The 17,850-nt window shown below is 46.1% G+C and overlaps 7 protein-coding genes across 8 annotated transcripts in view; 6 read left to right on the plus strand and 1 right to left on the minus strand.

The window, feature by feature from the left end:
* The window catches only part of LOC122620129 (RYamide receptor), a 61,133-nt gene that overhangs the window by 36,977 nt on the left and 6,306 nt on the right, over positions 1 to 17,850 (minus strand). For both annotated transcript variants that reach the window (XM_043797449.1, XM_043797450.1), the window contains exon 2: positions 909 to 1,667. In XM_043797449.1, the coding sequence (XP_043653384.1) occupies positions 909 to 1,564 (656 nt within the window). In that variant the 5' untranslated portion in view covers positions 1,565 to 1,667. The remainder of the gene's footprint in view (positions 1 to 908; positions 1,668 to 17,850) is intronic.
* On the plus strand, positions 6,355 to 7,542 carry LOC122620130 (phospholipase A1-like). The gene is made up of 2 exons (XM_043797451.1): positions 6,355 to 6,447; positions 6,523 to 7,542. Exons 1-2 carry the CDS (start codon positions 6,408 to 6,410, stop codon positions 7,506 to 7,508), a joined length of 1,026 nt encoding a protein of 341 aa, XP_043653386.1. The 5' UTR covers positions 6,355 to 6,407; the 3' UTR covers positions 7,509 to 7,542.
* Positions 8,237 to 9,402, plus strand: LOC122620131 (phospholipase A1 VesT1.02). Its single transcript, XM_043797452.1, has 2 exons — positions 8,237 to 8,322; positions 8,381 to 9,402. Exons 1-2 carry the CDS (start codon positions 8,283 to 8,285, stop codon positions 9,358 to 9,360), a joined length of 1,020 nt encoding a protein of 339 aa, XP_043653387.1. The 5' UTR covers positions 8,237 to 8,282; the 3' UTR covers positions 9,361 to 9,402.
* Positions 9,909 to 10,983, plus strand: LOC122620134 (phospholipase A1 VesT1.02). The gene is made up of 2 exons (XM_043797455.1): positions 9,909 to 9,955; positions 10,010 to 10,983. Exons 1-2 carry the CDS (start codon positions 9,916 to 9,918, stop codon positions 10,981 to 10,983), a joined length of 1,014 nt encoding a protein of 337 aa, XP_043653390.1. The 5' UTR covers positions 9,909 to 9,915.
* Positions 11,299 to 12,444, plus strand: LOC122620133 (phospholipase A1). Its single transcript, XM_043797454.1, has 2 exons — positions 11,299 to 11,363; positions 11,424 to 12,444. Exons 1-2 carry the CDS (start codon positions 11,324 to 11,326, stop codon positions 12,395 to 12,397), a joined length of 1,014 nt encoding a protein of 337 aa, XP_043653389.1. The 5' UTR covers positions 11,299 to 11,323; the 3' UTR covers positions 12,398 to 12,444.
* On the plus strand, positions 13,424 to 14,566 carry LOC122620132 (phospholipase A1). Its single transcript, XM_043797453.1, has 2 exons — positions 13,424 to 13,488; positions 13,542 to 14,566. Exons 1-2 carry the CDS (start codon positions 13,446 to 13,448, stop codon positions 14,513 to 14,515), a joined length of 1,017 nt encoding a protein of 338 aa, XP_043653388.1. The 5' UTR covers positions 13,424 to 13,445; the 3' UTR covers positions 14,516 to 14,566.
* LOC122620128 (location of vulva defective 1) lies at positions 14,941 to 17,620 on the plus strand. The gene is made up of 3 exons (XM_043797448.1): positions 14,941 to 15,094; positions 15,149 to 15,425; positions 15,479 to 17,620. Exons 1-3 carry the CDS (start codon positions 15,055 to 15,057, stop codon positions 17,535 to 17,537), a joined length of 2,376 nt encoding a protein of 791 aa, XP_043653383.1. The 5' UTR covers positions 14,941 to 15,054; the 3' UTR covers positions 17,538 to 17,620.

The following is a 17,850-nucleotide window of genomic DNA, read 5'->3' on the forward strand; positions in this document are numbered from 1 at the left end:
GCTGCGTGCTGATAAATTGCAGTCATGTTGAATAATTATTAGCATTATTGACGTTATGTCCCCGCCAATATTTGCAGAAGCCACGAAGGATGACTTTGGTCGTCCACAATTACTATGAAACAGTGACACGCACTCGCAAACACTGACGTCAGCAAGATTGCCATTTGGACAACACAGCAAAAAAGCGAAGTTCAATTTGCAAAGCTAATAAAATCTTTGCTTAAAGGGAAAATAAAAAACGTTCCTCAAAAAAGTTTTAGGAATATAAATCAATTATAGGTTTTCGTAAAGGAGATATATCTTAAAATAAATATTTTAGCGAACTCTGATAATTTTTCTCTGTGCACATATAACAGACATTAAAAGTCGTCCGAGCGTGAAATACTCACGCCAGCTCTTGAACTTGGCGGAAGATGGGATGGATGTCAGTGGATTGACACCGTGGCTGATTTTCCGACGGAAAACCCGCTGTATTCAGTTACCAGGCAAATTGACGTTGCAATACGTCCGGCCAGTGCTCGTTGAAAGCGGCATGGCTTGGATTTACTGGCTCTCGGATTACTATATAAGCCAATCAACACTGTGAGCTGTCTAACTAAAAGCCTACCGGTACTCCATTCCCTGGGGATCGTAGCTTAGGTCAAGTGGTCACAGTGGACACAAAAGTAAATACCTCGGTATCCACTTAACGGTGTCTAGACACGCCAATGTGCAAACTCTTGGTAAACGTTGTAGGATAAAGTACTTTAATAGTTGCTCTTTTCGAAATTCATGGTTTTCGATTATTTACAATTAAAGAATTACTTTAGTTGATTTGAAAAGGTGAAAAGTGTAATATAAAGGCTAACTAATCTGCTCTATAGCTTCTTGTTCTGAATCGGAATTAATTAAATGTTTTTATGACTCACCGTTTTGTGATGCGTGGCTTTAGTGGCCACATGATGGCTATGTATCGGTCGATGCTGATGGCCACCAAAGTGTAGGCGCTGACCAGCACGGAGACCGCCTGCGAGTAGTTGACGAAGTGGCAGAGGGCCAGGCCAAAGGGCCAGTAGTTCAGGATGAACTGCGAGATGAAGGACGACGGAACGCAGAAGACGGACATCAGGATGTCGCCCAAGGCCAAGCTGGCTATAAAGTAATTGGTGACCGTGCGCATGCGCGGCGTGGAATAGACGATGTAACAGACCGTTCCGTTGCCGATCAGGGCGAAGATGAAGATGGGAATGTACAGCATATAGACGATGGTTTTAAAGTAGGCACTGGACCACATGTTGTCCGATTGAAGGTCGTTGCCGTCACAGCTAAAGTTCATCATCACAGTGATATTGTAGTTCTCGAACTGGAGGCCACTGAGCGACGTTGTGGAGCCATATCCATAGTCGGACTCTTCATCGCCCGATGGCAGTGCAGTGGTATTGTATACAAGGGATGCGGAGTCCAGCAGGATGAGGGATCCCTCCTGGTAGTCATCATCCTCGTTCCGCAGCAGCGGCTGCTGAGGAGCTATGTAGAACATCTTCTCGCTGCCACCAGGCCACCGATGGCTATTGTGCAGCTCCATTCAGGCGGGTCAATGGGAGGAGAGAAAACTCTTAAGCCAACTTCAAGTCGTGGGAAACTTTGCTCAGCATTCTGGGCATGAATCTTGGCTCTTCAAACTCGACCTGCAAGTGAAATTTTGCGGCCTTAATTACCTCAGTGTTTTAAATATGTGCTGCACTACATTGCGGCTACTTAATAAATCATGTAATACATTTGAGCAAAAAACGTTGCATAGTTTTGGGCGCCTGACAGTATAAGAGTTTCTCACATAAGCACATGTGCAAAACATGGAGCAGCAAGTGTAATTTAATACACAAGGAAATGCCTAATACCAATTTAAATTTTTATTTATTGGAGTTTAGGAATTTGGGGGGCAAAAGTAATTTGAATACGGGTAAACAGTAATTTAAGAAATGGTGTATACAAACGTTCCTGTCTCCGATGCTTTCCTTGTTTTAATAACTTTCTGAATGAACTCGCACATCGACTAACAACCCTCACCACCCAAAAACACTTTGCACCACCCAACAGCAAGAACAGGGCAATTTTATCAAGAGGGTAAATTGGTTATCTCAGTTCAATAAGATGGTTGGGAATTTGGCAAAGGTCTAGACGTGTGCGGAGTCTCCTTTTGTCATTTATTTTGCCAGGCATCAATCAGTGATTTTTTTATCAATTATCCTGGCAAATTCTTCGACCTAGGGTTCTCTCAATATATCCCATGTCAGGGCACTTCCGCTTCATCATTTTCCGAGAAAATGCTAAGGAATTTACTCATTAATGTTATTCAAATAATTCTGTATTCTCAGGCATTTGATAAGCTGGCCATGAAAGTAAATTACGCATTACTTGAAGTGCCTTTCGATAACGTACAAAATGAGGTAGCATAATGCAATTTATAAATAGCCCATCTAAAGTTCAGATTAAAGTTTTTTATTGACTGACAGGTTAAGGTTTCTCATTGGTATTTAATCAAAGGACAGGCTGAAATGCAAAGGGCCACAACATTATTCATCGTAAGGTGGCAATCAAAAATATTTCCACCGATAGCAGCAGCCCTTAATTAACGAACATCTCATTAATTTTGTATTAACAATGATGTAAAACTGCAAATGTGTGCCGAGAATGCCGAAACAGGTGAAATAATTACATGCTGTTAGGACGTCGATTGGTATTCTGCTGGTACAAGCCAATATCGAAAAATATAAATGTGCAAAGCCTGCGCAAAAAAATCCAAATTAAAGGAGGCACCACAGACCGAAGCAATTCACCATGATGTTGGTACCAAAAAAAAAAGAAATCACGTACAATTCGAGCTGTGAATATGTGTGCCATTAAAAAAGTAATAAGGTCTTGTGTTTTCCTGGAAAAAGCAAGCAGTTCGGATTTTTTGAGCTTAGTGGCGCATAAATTAGCTTAGCGGTCTTTTGGGCTGCACGCAAAAATTATTTAACATCGGCCTAGGCAAGAAACATAAAAATAAGTTGGAAAACCACAGGAAGTTAAACATTTGCCGAGAATGTTTTATATCGTCTAATAAACTTATTGTTTTGCTTTAAAACGACTTTAAATCAAAATGCATAACACATTATTTCTACTATTCATTCTTTAATGGAACTCAACCTTTTGACGTTGCAAAATAAATCGCAGACAATAAGCGTCACAAAACTTTTGCTTTTTTTTCATGAAATAAAATTGTCTAGAGAGCCAACTAAAGCCAGCCTATCAGTAGATAAAAATGCGATCAGATTCGGAATTCCAAAAAGTAGGAAAAAGTAAACAATCAGATTAATTTAATGTACCCATACCACCTAGTCAGCCAAAGGTAAGCCTTACGATCTAATCTATTGTCGATAACTCGACCACCATGGGACCTATAAAAGACACTGTTTGCGAACTGAATGGCCATCAGTTGTGGGCACTACTACAATATGAAGACTTTCCTGATTTTGGCAATCTTTGCTCTAGCCGGTAAGAACGGTCACATATTCCTAGTCCCTCAGAAATGCCATATAGCCATGTCATATGCTACTTTTAACAGCTTCGGCTTCTTCTCTGGAGGAATCCGAGCGCATAAACGGGGAGAACGGCTGGTACGTCCCCCAGCAGGACGGCTCCCTTGAGTGGGTGGACATGGATGTGGCTGAGGAGTGGATGGAGGCCCAGGAGAAGCTTGAGGCTCGTGGCTTGACCACCGTTCCCGTGAACTTCTACCTGTTCACGCCCCAGAACCCCTCCAGCAGCAAGCACATCTACGCCACCACCAAGTCCATTTCCAAGTCCAACTTCAACCCTGCTCACCCCACCCGTTTCGTGATCCACGGCTGGACCCAGAGCTACTTGAACAGCATGAACTCGGACATCCGCAAGGCCTTCCTCTCCAAGGGAGACTACAACGTGATCATCGTCGACTGGGCCCGTGCCCGTTCCGTGGACTACGCCACCTCCGTCATGGCCGTTGCCGCCACCGGCAAGAAGGTTGCCAACATGATCAACTTCCTGAAGGACAACCACGGTCTGAACCTGAACGACGTGTACATCATTGGTCACAGCCTGGGAGCCCATGTCTCTGGCTATGCCGGCAAGAACACCGACGGCCAGGTGCACACCATTGTGGGTCTGGACCCTGCCCTGCCCCTCTTCAGCTACAACAAGCCCAACAAGCGTCTGAACGCCGATGACGCCTGGTATGTGGAGTCCATCCAGACCAATGGCGGCAACCTGGGATTCCTGAAGCCCATCGGCAAGGGAGCCTTCTACCCCAACGGAGGAAAGACCCAGCCCGGCTGCGGATTGGACGTGACTGGCGCCTGCTCCCACGGACGCTCCACCACCTATTATGCTGAGGCCGTCAGCCAGGACAACTTCGGAACCATGAAGTGCGGAGACTACGAGGAGGCCGTTTCCAAGGAGTGCGGAAGCACCTACTCCAGCGTTCGCATGGGAGCTGATACCAACGCCTACATGGTCGATGGCGACTTCTATGTGCCCGTGAACAGCAAGGCTCCCTTCGGCATGATTAACTAATGGCTGTGCAATAAAAACGATGCTTAAAAAATAATTCGAAATTTCTTGAAATTTTCAAATCTGATATGGGTGTTCAAAAAATATGATATTTTATTCATAAGAATGGTTTCTTATGTCTCCTCGCTCGTTGTTATATATAGTCAGATTAATATTAAAATTCTGACAGACTGTGAAAATACCCTGAAGTATCTGAGCGATAAAATATAATATAATTTCACTATGCACCCCCAACTATAAACAGAAACATCTCTGCCAGTTTCGTCAAAGAGTTTCCCCACTTTGTAGTACATGTTTGTAATTATAATTAATGAGCGAATGGCAAGCGCAATTTTGTCAGCGGCAAAGTCAACTGCCACATCTATTTGTATAATATGATAGTGGAAGGCACCACCCACAAGACATCACCCACAAATATTTGAATAACGACCTGGTTGCCGGAGGTGGTCTGTGTGTCCTTGTGGCCCAATTAGCTCTCGAGCATGTCAAGTATTTGACAACGAGTATGTGCACCTGGTGAGTTGCAGGTTGAAGTTCCACGCTTTCTACTTGAGATTCATTTATTTAATCGTCAGATTGGATATTTTTGGACCAAGCTCTTGAGTCCCAACAGTCTGATAAGGAGTTTTTCAATGAGAGGAGTGCAACCATGTGTACTGCCTTCAGTCCTTTTATTTATGAACGGGCTAGTTTGGTGTTTTAATTCCGCATCTAAGTCCAGGGATTTGTGGCCTAGGGTAACCTTAATACAGAACGAGTAGAGTATTTTAAGCATGCTGTTTGGTTTCCAGACAACTTTGGGTGACATAACCACCCGGGGAAAGCAAATATTAGTCGGATAGTTCGGACTATTTGCGAGCTATTTTTATTTAATTTGCTTAACCAAACGATAAAACCCGTATATCATGATGTGAGCCAGTGTCAAGTGAAATGCGATACTCTCCGATATGCAATTTATTCAAAATGCTCACTGAATCTGTCTATGATGAACTATAATGAAGTTAAAAGTCGTGGGTGGTCTGCGGCTTGTGTTCTTGTTCATATTCGCGTTATTAATTGGATTAATTTCTCAATAAGCGATGATTAAGTGGAAACGGCATTACAAAAAGTGCCTGAAAGTATGCCGTTATTTTTGAACAAATTTTAAAGTTGTAACTTCCGGTTAAGCGGCTCCATTGTAATAAGGCACTTCCTGTTTACTGTTGCGGCAAAAAATGAAATTTACTTGAAGATAGTTAGCTTGTTATTTTCTTGATTTAATGCCCCAGCTGTACACATTCATTGAGTAGTTTATACCACAGATTACAAACCACCAGCTGACCAAGATAACACAAGTCGAGCAAAACAAGAATGCACTGGAGTGTTAAATTAAATGCCCATTTATTGATACCCACAATTACGTCCACTTAGTCCGACTTACAGCAGATTAACTTGCTTGAGGGCGCCAACCATTGTAATCGATAGCTGATAGTGGAGGTAACTGCTCGCTGCTATTCATGACTCGTGTGCGGATTGGAATTTTTCGCCCACACACACAGAAATTTCCATAGGCATTAACGCCCAACAATCAAAGAATCAGTTTGCAAATCGACCACGAATGGCGCAATTGAAAAGCCAATCAGCAGATAAAAGAGCCATCAGATTTGGAGTTCTTAAAAAAAAAAAAAACACGTGTAGTATGGCTGGCCACCATATTAATTTAAATGTACCTAAACCTCCCAGGCAGCCACAGTAATGCCAGGCGATTTAATCATTCCGTGATAAGTTGGCCCACTGGAGACGTATAAAAGCAATGGTTTTCGGACTGAGCAACCATCAGTTGTGGGCTCTACTACGTTATGAAGACATTCCTGATTTTGGCTTTCTTTGCTCTGGCCGGTAAGTTATAAAACAAGAACTACAATTTCTAAAGAATCCTATTCAAATTTCAAATCCTATTCCTGTTTCTTTCAGCTTCGGCTATTCCGATCAAGGAATCTGAGCGCGTCCATGGGGAGAACGGCTGGTACGTTCCCCAGGAGGATGGCACTTCCGAGTGGGTGGACATGGACGTAGCCGAACAGTGGATGGAAGCCCAAGAGCTGCTGGAAAGCCGTGGCCTGACCACCGTTCCCGTGAAGTTCTACCTGTACACCTCCTCTAACCCCACCAAGGGCACGAAGATCACCGCCACCGCCAAGTCCATTGATGCCTCCCACTTCAACCCCGCCCACCCAACTCGCTTTGTGATCCACGGCTGGACCCAGAGCTACAGCTCCGACATGAACAAGGACATCCGCAGTGCCTGGCTCTCCCGAGGAGACTACAACGTGATCATCGTCGACTGGGGCCGTGCCCGCTCCATAGACTACGCCACCTCCGTCATGGCTGTCGGCTCCACCGGCAAGAAGGTTGCCAAGATGATCAACTACCTGAAGGACAACCACGGTCTGAATCTGAACGACGTGTACATCATTGGTCACAGCCTGGGAGCCCACGTGGCTGGATACGCCGGCAAGAACACCGACGGCCAAGTGCACACCATTGTGGGTCTGGACCCTGCCCTGCCCCTCTTCAGCTACAACAAGCCCAACAAGCGTCTGAACGCCGATGATGCCTGGTATGTGGAGTCCATCCAGACCAATGGCGGCAACCTGGGATTCCTGAAGCCCATCGGCAAGGGAGCCTTCTACCCCAACGGAGGAAAGAGCCAGCCCGGATGCGGAATGGACCTGACTGGCTCCTGCTCCCACGGACGCTCCACCACGTACTACGCAGAGGCCGTCTCCGAGGACAACTTCGGAACCATCAAGTGCGGGGACTACGAGGAAGCCGTTTCCAAGGAGTGCGGAAGCACCTACTCCAGCGTTCGCATGGGAGCTGATACCAACGCCTACATGGTCGATGGCGACTTCTATGTGCCCGTGAACAGCAAGGCTCCCTTCGGCATGATTAACTGATAGAAATACAATAAACTACAATTTAGCTACGAAATCGTTGTGTTCATTAATCAAACATTGAGTATTTTTCTCGTTATCGAAAACCCACTCTCGGTTTTATTACTAATAGGCAATAATTGTTTTTTATGGGCATTATAAAACTTAAGCATAAAAATATATTTTCCACCACATACCACTAAATTCGATTGATTTCCGATTGATATCTGGATTTTAGGCGACAGAAATTGCCTTTGCTTCTTCAATGAACTGCAGCCGACCATAAACCATAGCATTGCTAACAAACCACTTTGTTTTATTGACATTTATGGTTGCACTTGACCATTATTTGGATTACCTTGAGTTCTTTAGTCATTGGTTAACAATGGTTTTCTTGATTGAAGAAACAATTGAATTAATCATCTTTTCTAAGATTTGATTTAAGGGAAGTAGTAAAATTAAACGTTCAATTCGTATAATCCGTTCCTAAAGAATATGCAAATATTAGTAGGTTAATATCAAGGTTAGGGTTGTGACCCTGAACCTTATCTTTGTGTTGATGCAAGCTGAAAAGCTCTACTGTATTAGGTTTTTCCCTTATCAGCTTCGCTGGAGAAAACGTTACGCTATCAAAGTACGACGTTCAAATCGTTTGTATCGGCCCTATCTTAGTATTCAGAAGCTGTCAAAGCCTCAAGTGCTTACTGACATTTAACGGTGATTACGGTCATTATTTCAAGACTATAAAAAGCGAGAAATGAATGCTTTCTCTATCACAATTAGTTTGAGACCCCCAACATGAAGGTGTTTTTTGTTCTTGCCGCTTTACTGGCAGCAGGTAAGTTGTCCTTCATATTGGCAATAGAGACATTTAATACATAAACTATTTCTAACAGTGAGTGCCCTGCCCATTGAGGAGCGCGTCAATGGAGAGAACGGCTGGTTCATCCCCAAGCTTGATGGAAGCTTCGAGTGGATGGACATGCAGGATGCCGAGGATCTGATGGCCAACGGAGCCCAGATGGAGGGCCGCATCAGCACCAACGCCGTGAACTTCTACCTCTACACCAAGTCGAACCCCACCGCTGGCAAGGAGATCAAGGCCAAGTCCGGCTCCGTCGAGGGTTCCCACTTCAACAAGGATCATGGCACCCGGTTCGTCATCCACGGCTGGACCCAGAAGTACACCGACGACATGAACACCCGCATCACCAAGGCCTGGTTGTCCAAGGGCGACTACAACGTGATCGTCGTTGACTGGGCCCGTGCCCGCTCCGTGGACTACGCTTCTTCCGTCCTGGCTGTTCCCGGAGCCGGTGGCAAGGTTGGTGAGATGATCAAGTACCTGCACGACAGCCACGGCTTGGACTACGACAGTCTGGAGGTGATCGGCCACAGCCTGGGAGCGCATGTTGCCGGATACGCCGGAAAGACAGTTGGAGACCAGCGTGTCCACACCATTGTCGGTCTGGACCCTGCCCTGCCCCTCTTCAGCTACGATAAGCCCAGCAAGCGTCTGTCCACCGATGATGCCCACTACGTAGAGTCCATCCAGACCAACGGCGGCAAACTGGGATTCCTGAAGCCCATCGGCAAGGGAGCCTTCTACCCCAACGGAGGCAAGAGCCAGCCCGGATGCGGACTGGACGCCACCGGTTCCTGCTCCCACGGACGCTCCGTGCTCTACTACGCCGAGGCCGTCACCGAGGACAACTTTGGATCCATCAAGTGCGGAGACTACGAGGAAGCCGTGGCCAAGAACTGCGGAAGCACCTACTCCAGCGTTCGCATGGGAGCTGTAACCAACGCCTACATGGTCGATGGTGACTTCTATGTGCCCGTGAACAGCCAGGCTCCCTACGGCAAGATCGAGTAGAACCATGCTCTGAATAAAGAACATTACTGAATCGCCAAAAAATGTAATCTTTCTTTCATTTACTTAGGACTATTTTAGGATTTTAATTACTAATTAACTTAATCCGTTTTAAAGTATATAGCGCATCCGAAAGTATTTATGATTGGCTCTAAGAGTTTAAGATTTTTCTAGCGCCTAAATTATACTCAGCAACACCCATCGATATGGAGGACCTACCACCGCTCACGAAAGTACTTAAGACTGAAGTACACTGGGATTTTCGAAGCACTTGAAATCAATCGAGAAAATCTTGTTCTGACTGGCAATAGATTAAATACATGACTTAGATTACAAATATTTGTGAAGCATTTTCGTGTGCTTTTCTATTAAGGTAAATTCATTTTGTCTTATTGGGGATTACAAATACAATCATTAAAAACGAATAAATAGCCCGCAAATGATAAGATTATCTTATAATACTATCCTGATCTTGGATGAGCTGGCGTTTGATAACTTACAGCCTATATAAGCTCTGGTAAAATGGTTGAGTACGTTAGATTCAGCGAAGATATCAATATGAGAGGGCTCATAGCTCTAGCGGCTTTGTTGGTAGCAGGTGGGTTATAAAAAGTATTGTTGCGATACAGTGGTCACATTTCTTGGTTTCCAGTAACTGCTCTTCCCATTGAGGAGCGTGTCAGCGGAGAAAACGGGTGGTTTGTGCCCCAGGAAGATGGCAGTTTCGAGTGGATGGACAAACAGGACGCCGAGGAGCTCTTGAATAGCAATGCTCTCATCGAAGGACGTGCCAATGACGTGTCCTTCTACCTGTACACCAAACATAACCCAACCACTGGCAAGGAAATCAGGGCTGATGCTTCCTCAATCGAAGGCTCTCACTTCGATAAGAACCAGGGCACTCGATTCGTAATCCATGGATGGAATGGACGCTACACCGATAGCATGAACGTCAAGATCACCAGAGCCTGGCTTTCGAAAGGAGACTACAACGTGATCGTAGTTAACTGGGACCGTGCCCAGTCCGTGGACTACATCTCATCGGTGCGAGCTGTTCCTGGAGCTGGAGCCAAGGTGGGAGAAATGATTGAGTATCTGCACGAACACCATCATATGTCCCTCGACAGCCTGGAAGTTATCGGACACAGTTTGGGTGCCCATGTGGCTGGCTATGCTGGAAAGCAGGTGGGAGGCAAGAGAGTCCACACGATTGTGGGTCTGGATCCTGCCATGCCCCTGTTTGCCTACGATAAGCCGGACAAGCGGCTGTCCACCGAAGATGCCTTCTATGTGGAGTCCATCCAGACCAATGGCGGTGAAAAGGGATTCCTGAAGCCCATTGGCAAAGGCACCTTCTATCCGAATGGAGGTAGAAATCAACCCGGTTGCGGTACAGACATCGGAGGAACCTGCGCCCACGGACGATCCGTCACCTACTACGTGGAGGCTGTCACCGAGGATAACTTCGGGGCCATCAAGTGTCACGACTACCAGGCTGCCTTGGCCAACGAGTGCGGAAGCACCTACAGTGGAGTTCGCATGGGGGCTGTGACCAACGCCTACATGGTCGAGGGCGACTTCTATGTGCCCGTGAACAGCCAGGCCCCCTTCGGCAAGATCGAATAGAGGGGCAGCTTTTATTTTCGTCATCTTATCAAAATTCAAAAATGAATACTCCAATAAAGATAGTCATTCTTTGATTTGAAGTGTACTAGGATTTAAAACCACTTTAAAAAGTTGCATTATAACAAGAATACTTTATAGATAGCATGGGCTGTCATGTATTTGATAGATGCAATACAAGCAACTTATTAATGTCATTAGCATACTATCAGTTGATATCATTACACTTTAAAGTGATAACAGTCGTTTCCTGATCTCAAGTAGGCTCTCTATTGATAAGTTACAGGCTATAAAAACAGTTGTAATGAACCTTGAGCACACTACATTTTACGGAGATACCAGAATGAGGGAGGTATTATTTCTAGCAGCATTATTTGTAGCGGGTAATTTATAATTGGTTTTCAAAACCATTTCGATTTAAATAATAATTTCCTGGTTCTTAGGCTTTGCGCTTCCGATTGAGGAGCGTGTCAATGGCGAAAATGGATGGTTTGTGCCCCAGGAGGATGGCACTTTTGAGTGGATGGACAAAAGTGAAGCTAAGCAGCTGTTAGAGAACATTTCCCCTATCGGATTCCGTTCCAATGAAGTGTCCTTCTATCTTTATACCAAACAAAACCCCACGGCAGGCCAAGAAATTACTGCCGATGCTTCTTCAATTGTTGCCTCTCATTTCAACAAGAATCATGGCACTCGTTTTGTCATTCATGGATGGAAGGGAAAGTATACCGACAGTATGAATGTCGATATAACCAAGGCCTGGTTGTCGAAGGGAGACTTTAACGTGATCGTTGTGAACTGGGATCGATCCCAATCCGTGGACTATGCCATGTCCGTACGTGCTGTTCCTGCAGCTGGCACCAAAGTGGGAGAGATGATCCAGTACATGCACGAAAACCACGATCTGTCTCTTGAAACCCTTAAGGTGATTGGTCACAGTTTGGGTGCCCATGTGGCTGGCTATGCTGGAAAGCAAGTTGGGCAGAAGAGGGTCCACACCATTGTGGGTCTGGATCCTGCCCTGCCGCTGTTCAGCTACGATACCCCGGACAAACGTCTATCCAGCGAAGATGCCTTCTACGTGGAGTCCATCCAGACCAATGGTGGTGTCAAGGGATTCGTGAAGCCCATCGGCAAAGCCACGTTCTATGTGAGTGGCGGAAGGAAGCAGCCGGGATGTGGAGTGGACCTGGCTGGAACCTGTTCCCATGCACGATCCGTTCTCTACTACGCCGAGGCCGTCACCGAGAACAGCTTTGGTGCCATCCAGTGCCAGGACTACCAGGCTGCTCTGGACAATGAGTGTGGCAGCACCTTCAGCGGCGTCCGCATGGCAGAGGATTCGAATGCTAACAATGTGGAGGGTCACTTCTACGTGCCCGTAAACAGTGAGGCTCCATACGGGCAAACTGAATAGAAATCAATGAAGAGTGAATATCAATAAACTGCGCTCCCAAAAATCAATGTGGTCTATTTTGGTCAGTCTATCTGCATCTTGATAGGGCTCTCATGGGGTTTTAATCACTGTCAAATCGCACGTCAGTGGATAAGGATGGGTTCAGCAATCCACTATGGAATCCGAGTCGCCATTCATGAAGGGCTTTTTTAGGCAAGTCACTGTCACGTTGTCTTCAGATATTCTGCATTTTTAATCAAATCGATTTGCTGGGGGTACATGGTTTTCATTGATAGGAAAGCATATTAACTAAATAATCACGGTGGTATATACTGTGTATTGCATTGTTTATGTTAAGTTCAAAGTAAGCTTCTTCTTATCTCAGCAATTAAAATATTTATATAATATTAAAATAACTTTCTAGCACTGACAAGGAACATTTCTTTGATAAACGATTCACTGATTTCGGAATTCAAATGCTTTGCGATTTGTTTTATATTTAAATTGGTGACCAGCTGCCAAAAAATATTGATTAGAATTGACGAAGTGGCCACAAGCGAGCAACTGATAGTGAAGGCTACCAAAGGCTTAATATTCGTAAAGTGGTAGCAAAAACCATTATCATTGACTTGTGCGTGAAATGAATGAGATTAGTATCATATTTAAATATAATTTTCAGCGTAGTGTTAAGACACGGACACTCCTTTAATTGAAATTGACAGAAAGATAGTATATCTCCTCTATACAAAGATGATAATAGCACTGATCGAATAGTACGTCAACTATTCCTGGTTATCTGAAACGTGAACTACTTCGTAGGCACACGCGGCCAGAAGAAATCAATTCAATCAAATTATATTCAAGATGGACATTCAACGAAGAGTAGATTGCCGAAACACATGTTCCACTCTTATCGAGGCGGTCGATGGTCCGAGTGGCCAATCCAGTGGCCTATCTTAAGTGGAATGCTTCAACTTGTCTGTGATTGGATCGACCGATCGGACCCACCATCCATATAAAGTAGCAACCACGCCACCCACTGTTGTTAGTTGAAGTTGACTTTGCCGCAATGATGAAACTGTTCTTGGCCTTGGCCCTTTGTGTCCTGGCGGGTAAGTACCTTATCGTCCTTATTAAATTATCTATACTCATATCGCATCTTCAGCTAATGCCGTGGAGGTTCGTGTGAACGGTGAGAACGGATGGTATGTGCCCCAGGCCGATGGCACCATGGAGTGGATGGACCGCGAGTTCGCCGAGGCCTACTTGGAGACCAAGAACCGCATGGAGGGACGCAACGTCCTGAACCCCGTCACCTTCTACCTGTACACCAACTCGAACCGCAACTCTCCCCAGGAGATCAAGGCTACGTCAGCATCGATCTCTGGCTCCCACTTCAACCCCAACCACCCCACCCGCTTCACCATCCACGGATGGTCCTCCAGCAAGGATGAGTTCATCAACTACGGAGTCCGCGATGCCTGGTTCACCCACGGCGACATGAACATGATTGCCGTTGACTGGGGACGTGCCCGTTCCGTGGACTACGCCTCCTCCGTTCTGGCTGTTCCCGGAGTCGGTGAGCAGGTGGCCACCCTCATCAACTTCATGCGCAACAACCACGGCCTGAACCTGGACAACACCATGGTGATTGGTCACAGCCTGGGCGCCCATGTCTCTGGCTATGCCGGCAAGAATGTGAAGAACGGCCAGCTGCACACCATCATTGGTCTGGACCCCGCCCTGCCCCTCTTCAGCTACGATTCGCCCAACAAGCGCCTGAGCTCCACCGATGCCTACTACGTGGAGTCCATCCAGACCAACGGCGGAACCCTGGGATTCCTGAAGCCCATCGGCAAGGGAGCCTTCTACCCCAACGGAGGCAAGAGCCAGCCCGGATGCGGTGTTGATCTGACCGGATCCTGCGCCCACAGCCGCTCGGTGATCTACTATGCCGAGTCCGTGACCGATAACAACTTCCCCACCATGCGTTGCGGCGACTACGAGGAGGCTGTGGCCAAGGAGTGCGGTAGCTCCTACAGCTCCGTCCGCATGGGAGCCACCACCAACGCCTACATGGTTGCCGGAGATTACTATGTTCCCGTCCGTAGTGATGCTCCCTACGGAATGGGCAACTAAGTCCGGTCTTTAATCTAATAAATTGAGTGAAAGCTCTGTGAGCGAAAGCAATCTTTAGTAAGCTTTATTGTATTGATATTCCGGGTTACCATTGTGGAGCGCAAGTTTGGGGACTAACTAGATTTTCTTTTTTCTTACGACTAAAAGCTTTTCAATATGAAAGTTATTTATAGAAATAAAGTTCGGATTATCTTTTAATCGGTTGCGATTTCTACCAAGTTCTTTCAAAGATAGTTCAGTAATTTCGTTGACTAATACAATTATTTAATAATCGAAAAGTTGTTTGACAGTCGATATGATATTTCTTTTGAAATATCCTCTGAAATTGGTGATCCCATGTTGGGTTTCCAAGAATTTCGTCAAGTGCTAGTAACGAATTTTTTCCGGGGTGTTAGAATCTTACTGATTAAACTTACTGATAAACTAATCGCTTCGCTGTTGTTGCGCAGATTTGGTTCTCATTCAACTTTTGCAGACGGAAGGTATAAATACCACCGCCAGGAACAACTAATAAACCATTATAAATATTCACTTCAACGATGAGATTGTGCCTACTTGTGCTGGGCTGCGTGATTGCTGGTAAAGACTTTGCACATTGACAGTTTTCGGTAACCTAGCATGAATTGAATTTAGCCAGCGCCTGGCCGGTCGACCAACATTCGGTTCGAGTCCATGGCATCAATGGATGGTTTGTCCCTCAGAGGGATGGTGGCCTAAGGTGGATTGGCAAAGCGGAGGCGGAGCGCCAATTGGAATACTACGAGGCTCAGGAGGCGCTGGAGGGTCGTCTGTCCACCAACACGGTTAACTTCTACCTCTACACGCAGCAGAATCCCAGCGATGGACAGCAGATCAAGGCTACCCAGGCCTCCATCGATGCCTCTAACTTTAATCCCGAAAACCCAACTAGGTGAGCATACCAGAGTTCAATTTATACCTAAACTAACTGCAATGGCTCCATAGAATTACCATTCACGGTTGGAACTCCAATTACAAGGATGGAGTGAACACCAGGGTAGCCGCTGCCTGGTTCCAGTATGGAGACTACAACATGATTGCAGTAGACTGGTCGCGAGGTCGTTCCTTGGAGTACGCTACCTCTGTGGCCGGAGCCTCGGGAGCTGGCAAGAAAATTGCCGCACTTGTGGATTTCCTTGTGGAGGGATACGGCATGCGCCTGGACACTCTGGAAATTGTGGGCTTCAGCTTGGGCGCCCACGTTGCAGGATACACCGCCAAGCAGGTGGCCTCTGGCAAGGTGGGAAAAGTCGTCGGTTTGGATCCGGCCTCTCCGCTCATAAGTTACTCCAAGACTGCAAAGCGTCTGTCCAGCGATGATGCCTTGTATGTGGAGTCCATCCAGACAAACGGTGCAGTTTTGGGCTTTAGCCAGCCAATTGGAAAAGCTGCCTTCTACATGAACGGAGGCAAATCGCAGCCAGGTTGTGGTATCGATATCACCGGCAGTTGTTCGCACACCAAAGCAGTCCTTTATTACGTGGAGGCGCTGCTGTGGAACAACTTTCCTTCAAAGAAGTGCGAAACCTACAAGGACGCCAACAAGAACACCTGTGCCGATACATACAGTTCGGTCTTGATGGGTGCTAACATAAATTCCTTTGTCGCAGAAGGTATCTTCTATGTGCCGGTAAACAAGGATTCCCCTTACGGATTTGGTGAGGTGAACGGTGGCGAAGAGGTAACAACAGCTGCTCCTGCAGTGACTACTACTGTTGATGGTGAAGATGAAACGACGACCGAGGTCTCTACATCTACGACAGCCGATAAGCCAGAGGAGACGACCACCAAAGAACCCGAAGAGGATTCCACAACAACCGAAACTTCCGAAGACTCCTCTTCTACAACCGAAAAGCCCGAAGATTCCTCTACTACAACCGAAGAACCCGAAGATTCAACTACGGAAGCCCCAGAAGAAGATAATACGACCACTACTCCGAAAGATGAAGAAGTGGAATCGACGACTGAAGAGCCCGAAGAGGTGTCTACTACTACTAAGGCTCCCGAGGAACCAGAGGAAACCACTTCAACACCTGAAGAAATTGAGGATACGACTACTGAAGAAGTAATCGAGGACTCGACCACCGCTGCTCCTCAAGATGATGATACCACTGTTCCTTCAGACGATTCGACCACAGAGGAGCCCGAAAAGTCATCTACTTCACCCAATGATAATGAGGTTTCCACAACTGAGGAGCCCGAAGAGACCTCTACTTCACCCAATGATAATGAGGTTTCCACAACTGAGGAGCCCGAAGAAGTTTCGACTACTCCCAAGGAATCCGAGGAGTCGACCACTACAACCCCTGAAGATGATAATACTACGTCTGCTCCTGGAGACGGCGAAGATGATGACACTACCGCAGCTCCCGGAGGCGGCGAAGAGGAATCAACCACCGAGGACCCCGAAGAAAACTCCACTACTCCCGATGAAACCGAGGATTCAACAACCGACGAGCCCGAGGAAGAGACTACCACGTCCGAGAAACCCGTAGAACCTTCTACTACAACCGAAGAACCTGAGGAGTCCACTACCGAAGTTTCCGAGGATACAACAACAGAAGAACCCGATAATAATACCCCATTAACCGAAAATCCTGAGGAGACGTCTTCAACAACCGCAGAACAGGAAGTATCGACTACTGTTGAACCAGATGTTGATAGTACGGTTGATCCAGAAGATGACCAATCGACATCGGAGGACCCAGAGGAAGTATCCACAACAGATGTTCCCACGGAGCTTCCAGCGGCCCCAACCACGATTCCCACTGAGCTTCCTTGGACGACAACCACAGTTCCCATTGAGATTCCTTCGACAACTGGTGTTCCCCCTGAAGTTCCCATCACCACCCTTGCTCCGGAACTTCCCATCACCACCCTGGCACCGGAACTTCCCCTCACCACCCTGGCTCCAGAAGTTCCACCACCGAAAGATGGAAGCACCAAGAACATCTTCATTTTTAACGTGTTTTTGGTAAATGTAAAGATAGAAAACAAAAGTTAAAGATAAGCCAATGCTTCTTACTTAGTTTCTCGCCCATTTGGCGAAGAAAAAATAACAATAAAATTCAAATAATAATGCTTTTATTTTTCGCTGTTTAACTGGGAGAAAAATGTACGTTGCTGCGAAATGACTCACAATTAATAGTGACATGGCTTCTAAATCCATGTTATATGTCAAGTTTATCAGCCCGAACACTTGATTATTACTGAGACAGAACGTGCTGATTAGTATATTCAAGTTCTTTTATCGCATTACCGCCAGTCACAGCTGCTTTCGATGACGGCAATAAAAAACTTTCCCAAAAGTCCCAGTT

Source organism: Drosophila teissieri, chromosome 3R, assembly GCF_016746235.2.
Source record: "Drosophila teissieri strain GT53w chromosome 3R, Prin_Dtei_1.1, whole genome shotgun sequence".
Lineage (NCBI taxonomy): Eukaryota > Metazoa > Arthropoda > Insecta > Diptera > Drosophilidae > Drosophila > Drosophila teissieri.

Bases quoted from the DNA above. Each gene is read 5' to 3' on its own strand.
- LOC122620131 (XM_043797452.1), top strand. From the start codon at position 8,283: ATGAAGGTGTTTTTTGTTCTTGCCGCTTTACTGGCAGCAG. The intron at 8,323-8,380 runs GTAAGTTGTCCT...TATTTCTAACAG, and splicing joins TGCCGCTTTACTGGCAGCAG to TGAGTGCCCTGCCCATTGAG.
- LOC122620132 (XM_043797453.1), top strand. From the start codon at position 13,446: ATGATGAAACTGTTCTTGGCCTTGGCCCTTTGTGTCCTGGCGG. The intron at 13,489-13,541 runs GTAAGTACCTTA...TCGCATCTTCAG, and splicing joins GGCCCTTTGTGTCCTGGCGG to CTAATGCCGTGGAGGTTCGT.
- LOC122620133 (XM_043797454.1), top strand. From the start codon at position 11,324: ATGAGGGAGGTATTATTTCTAGCAGCATTATTTGTAGCGG. The intron at 11,364-11,423 runs GTAATTTATAAT...CCTGGTTCTTAG, and splicing joins AGCAGCATTATTTGTAGCGG to GCTTTGCGCTTCCGATTGAG.
- LOC122620134 (XM_043797455.1), top strand. From the start codon at position 9,916: ATGAGAGGGCTCATAGCTCTAGCGGCTTTGTTGGTAGCAG. The intron at 9,956-10,009 runs GTGGGTTATAAA...CTTGGTTTCCAG, and splicing joins AGCGGCTTTGTTGGTAGCAG to TAACTGCTCTTCCCATTGAG.
- LOC122620130 (XM_043797451.1), top strand. From the start codon at position 6,408: ATGAAGACATTCCTGATTTTGGCTTTCTTTGCTCTGGCCG. The intron at 6,448-6,522 runs GTAAGTTATAAA...TGTTTCTTTCAG, and splicing joins GGCTTTCTTTGCTCTGGCCG to CTTCGGCTATTCCGATCAAG.
- LOC122620128 (XM_043797448.1), top strand. From the start codon at position 15,055: ATGAGATTGTGCCTACTTGTGCTGGGCTGCGTGATTGCTG. The intron at 15,095-15,148 runs GTAAAGACTTTG...AATTGAATTTAG, and splicing joins GCTGGGCTGCGTGATTGCTG to CCAGCGCCTGGCCGGTCGAC. The intron at 15,426-15,478 runs GTGAGCATACCA...ATGGCTCCATAG, and splicing joins AATCCCGAAAACCCAACTAG to AATTACCATTCACGGTTGGA.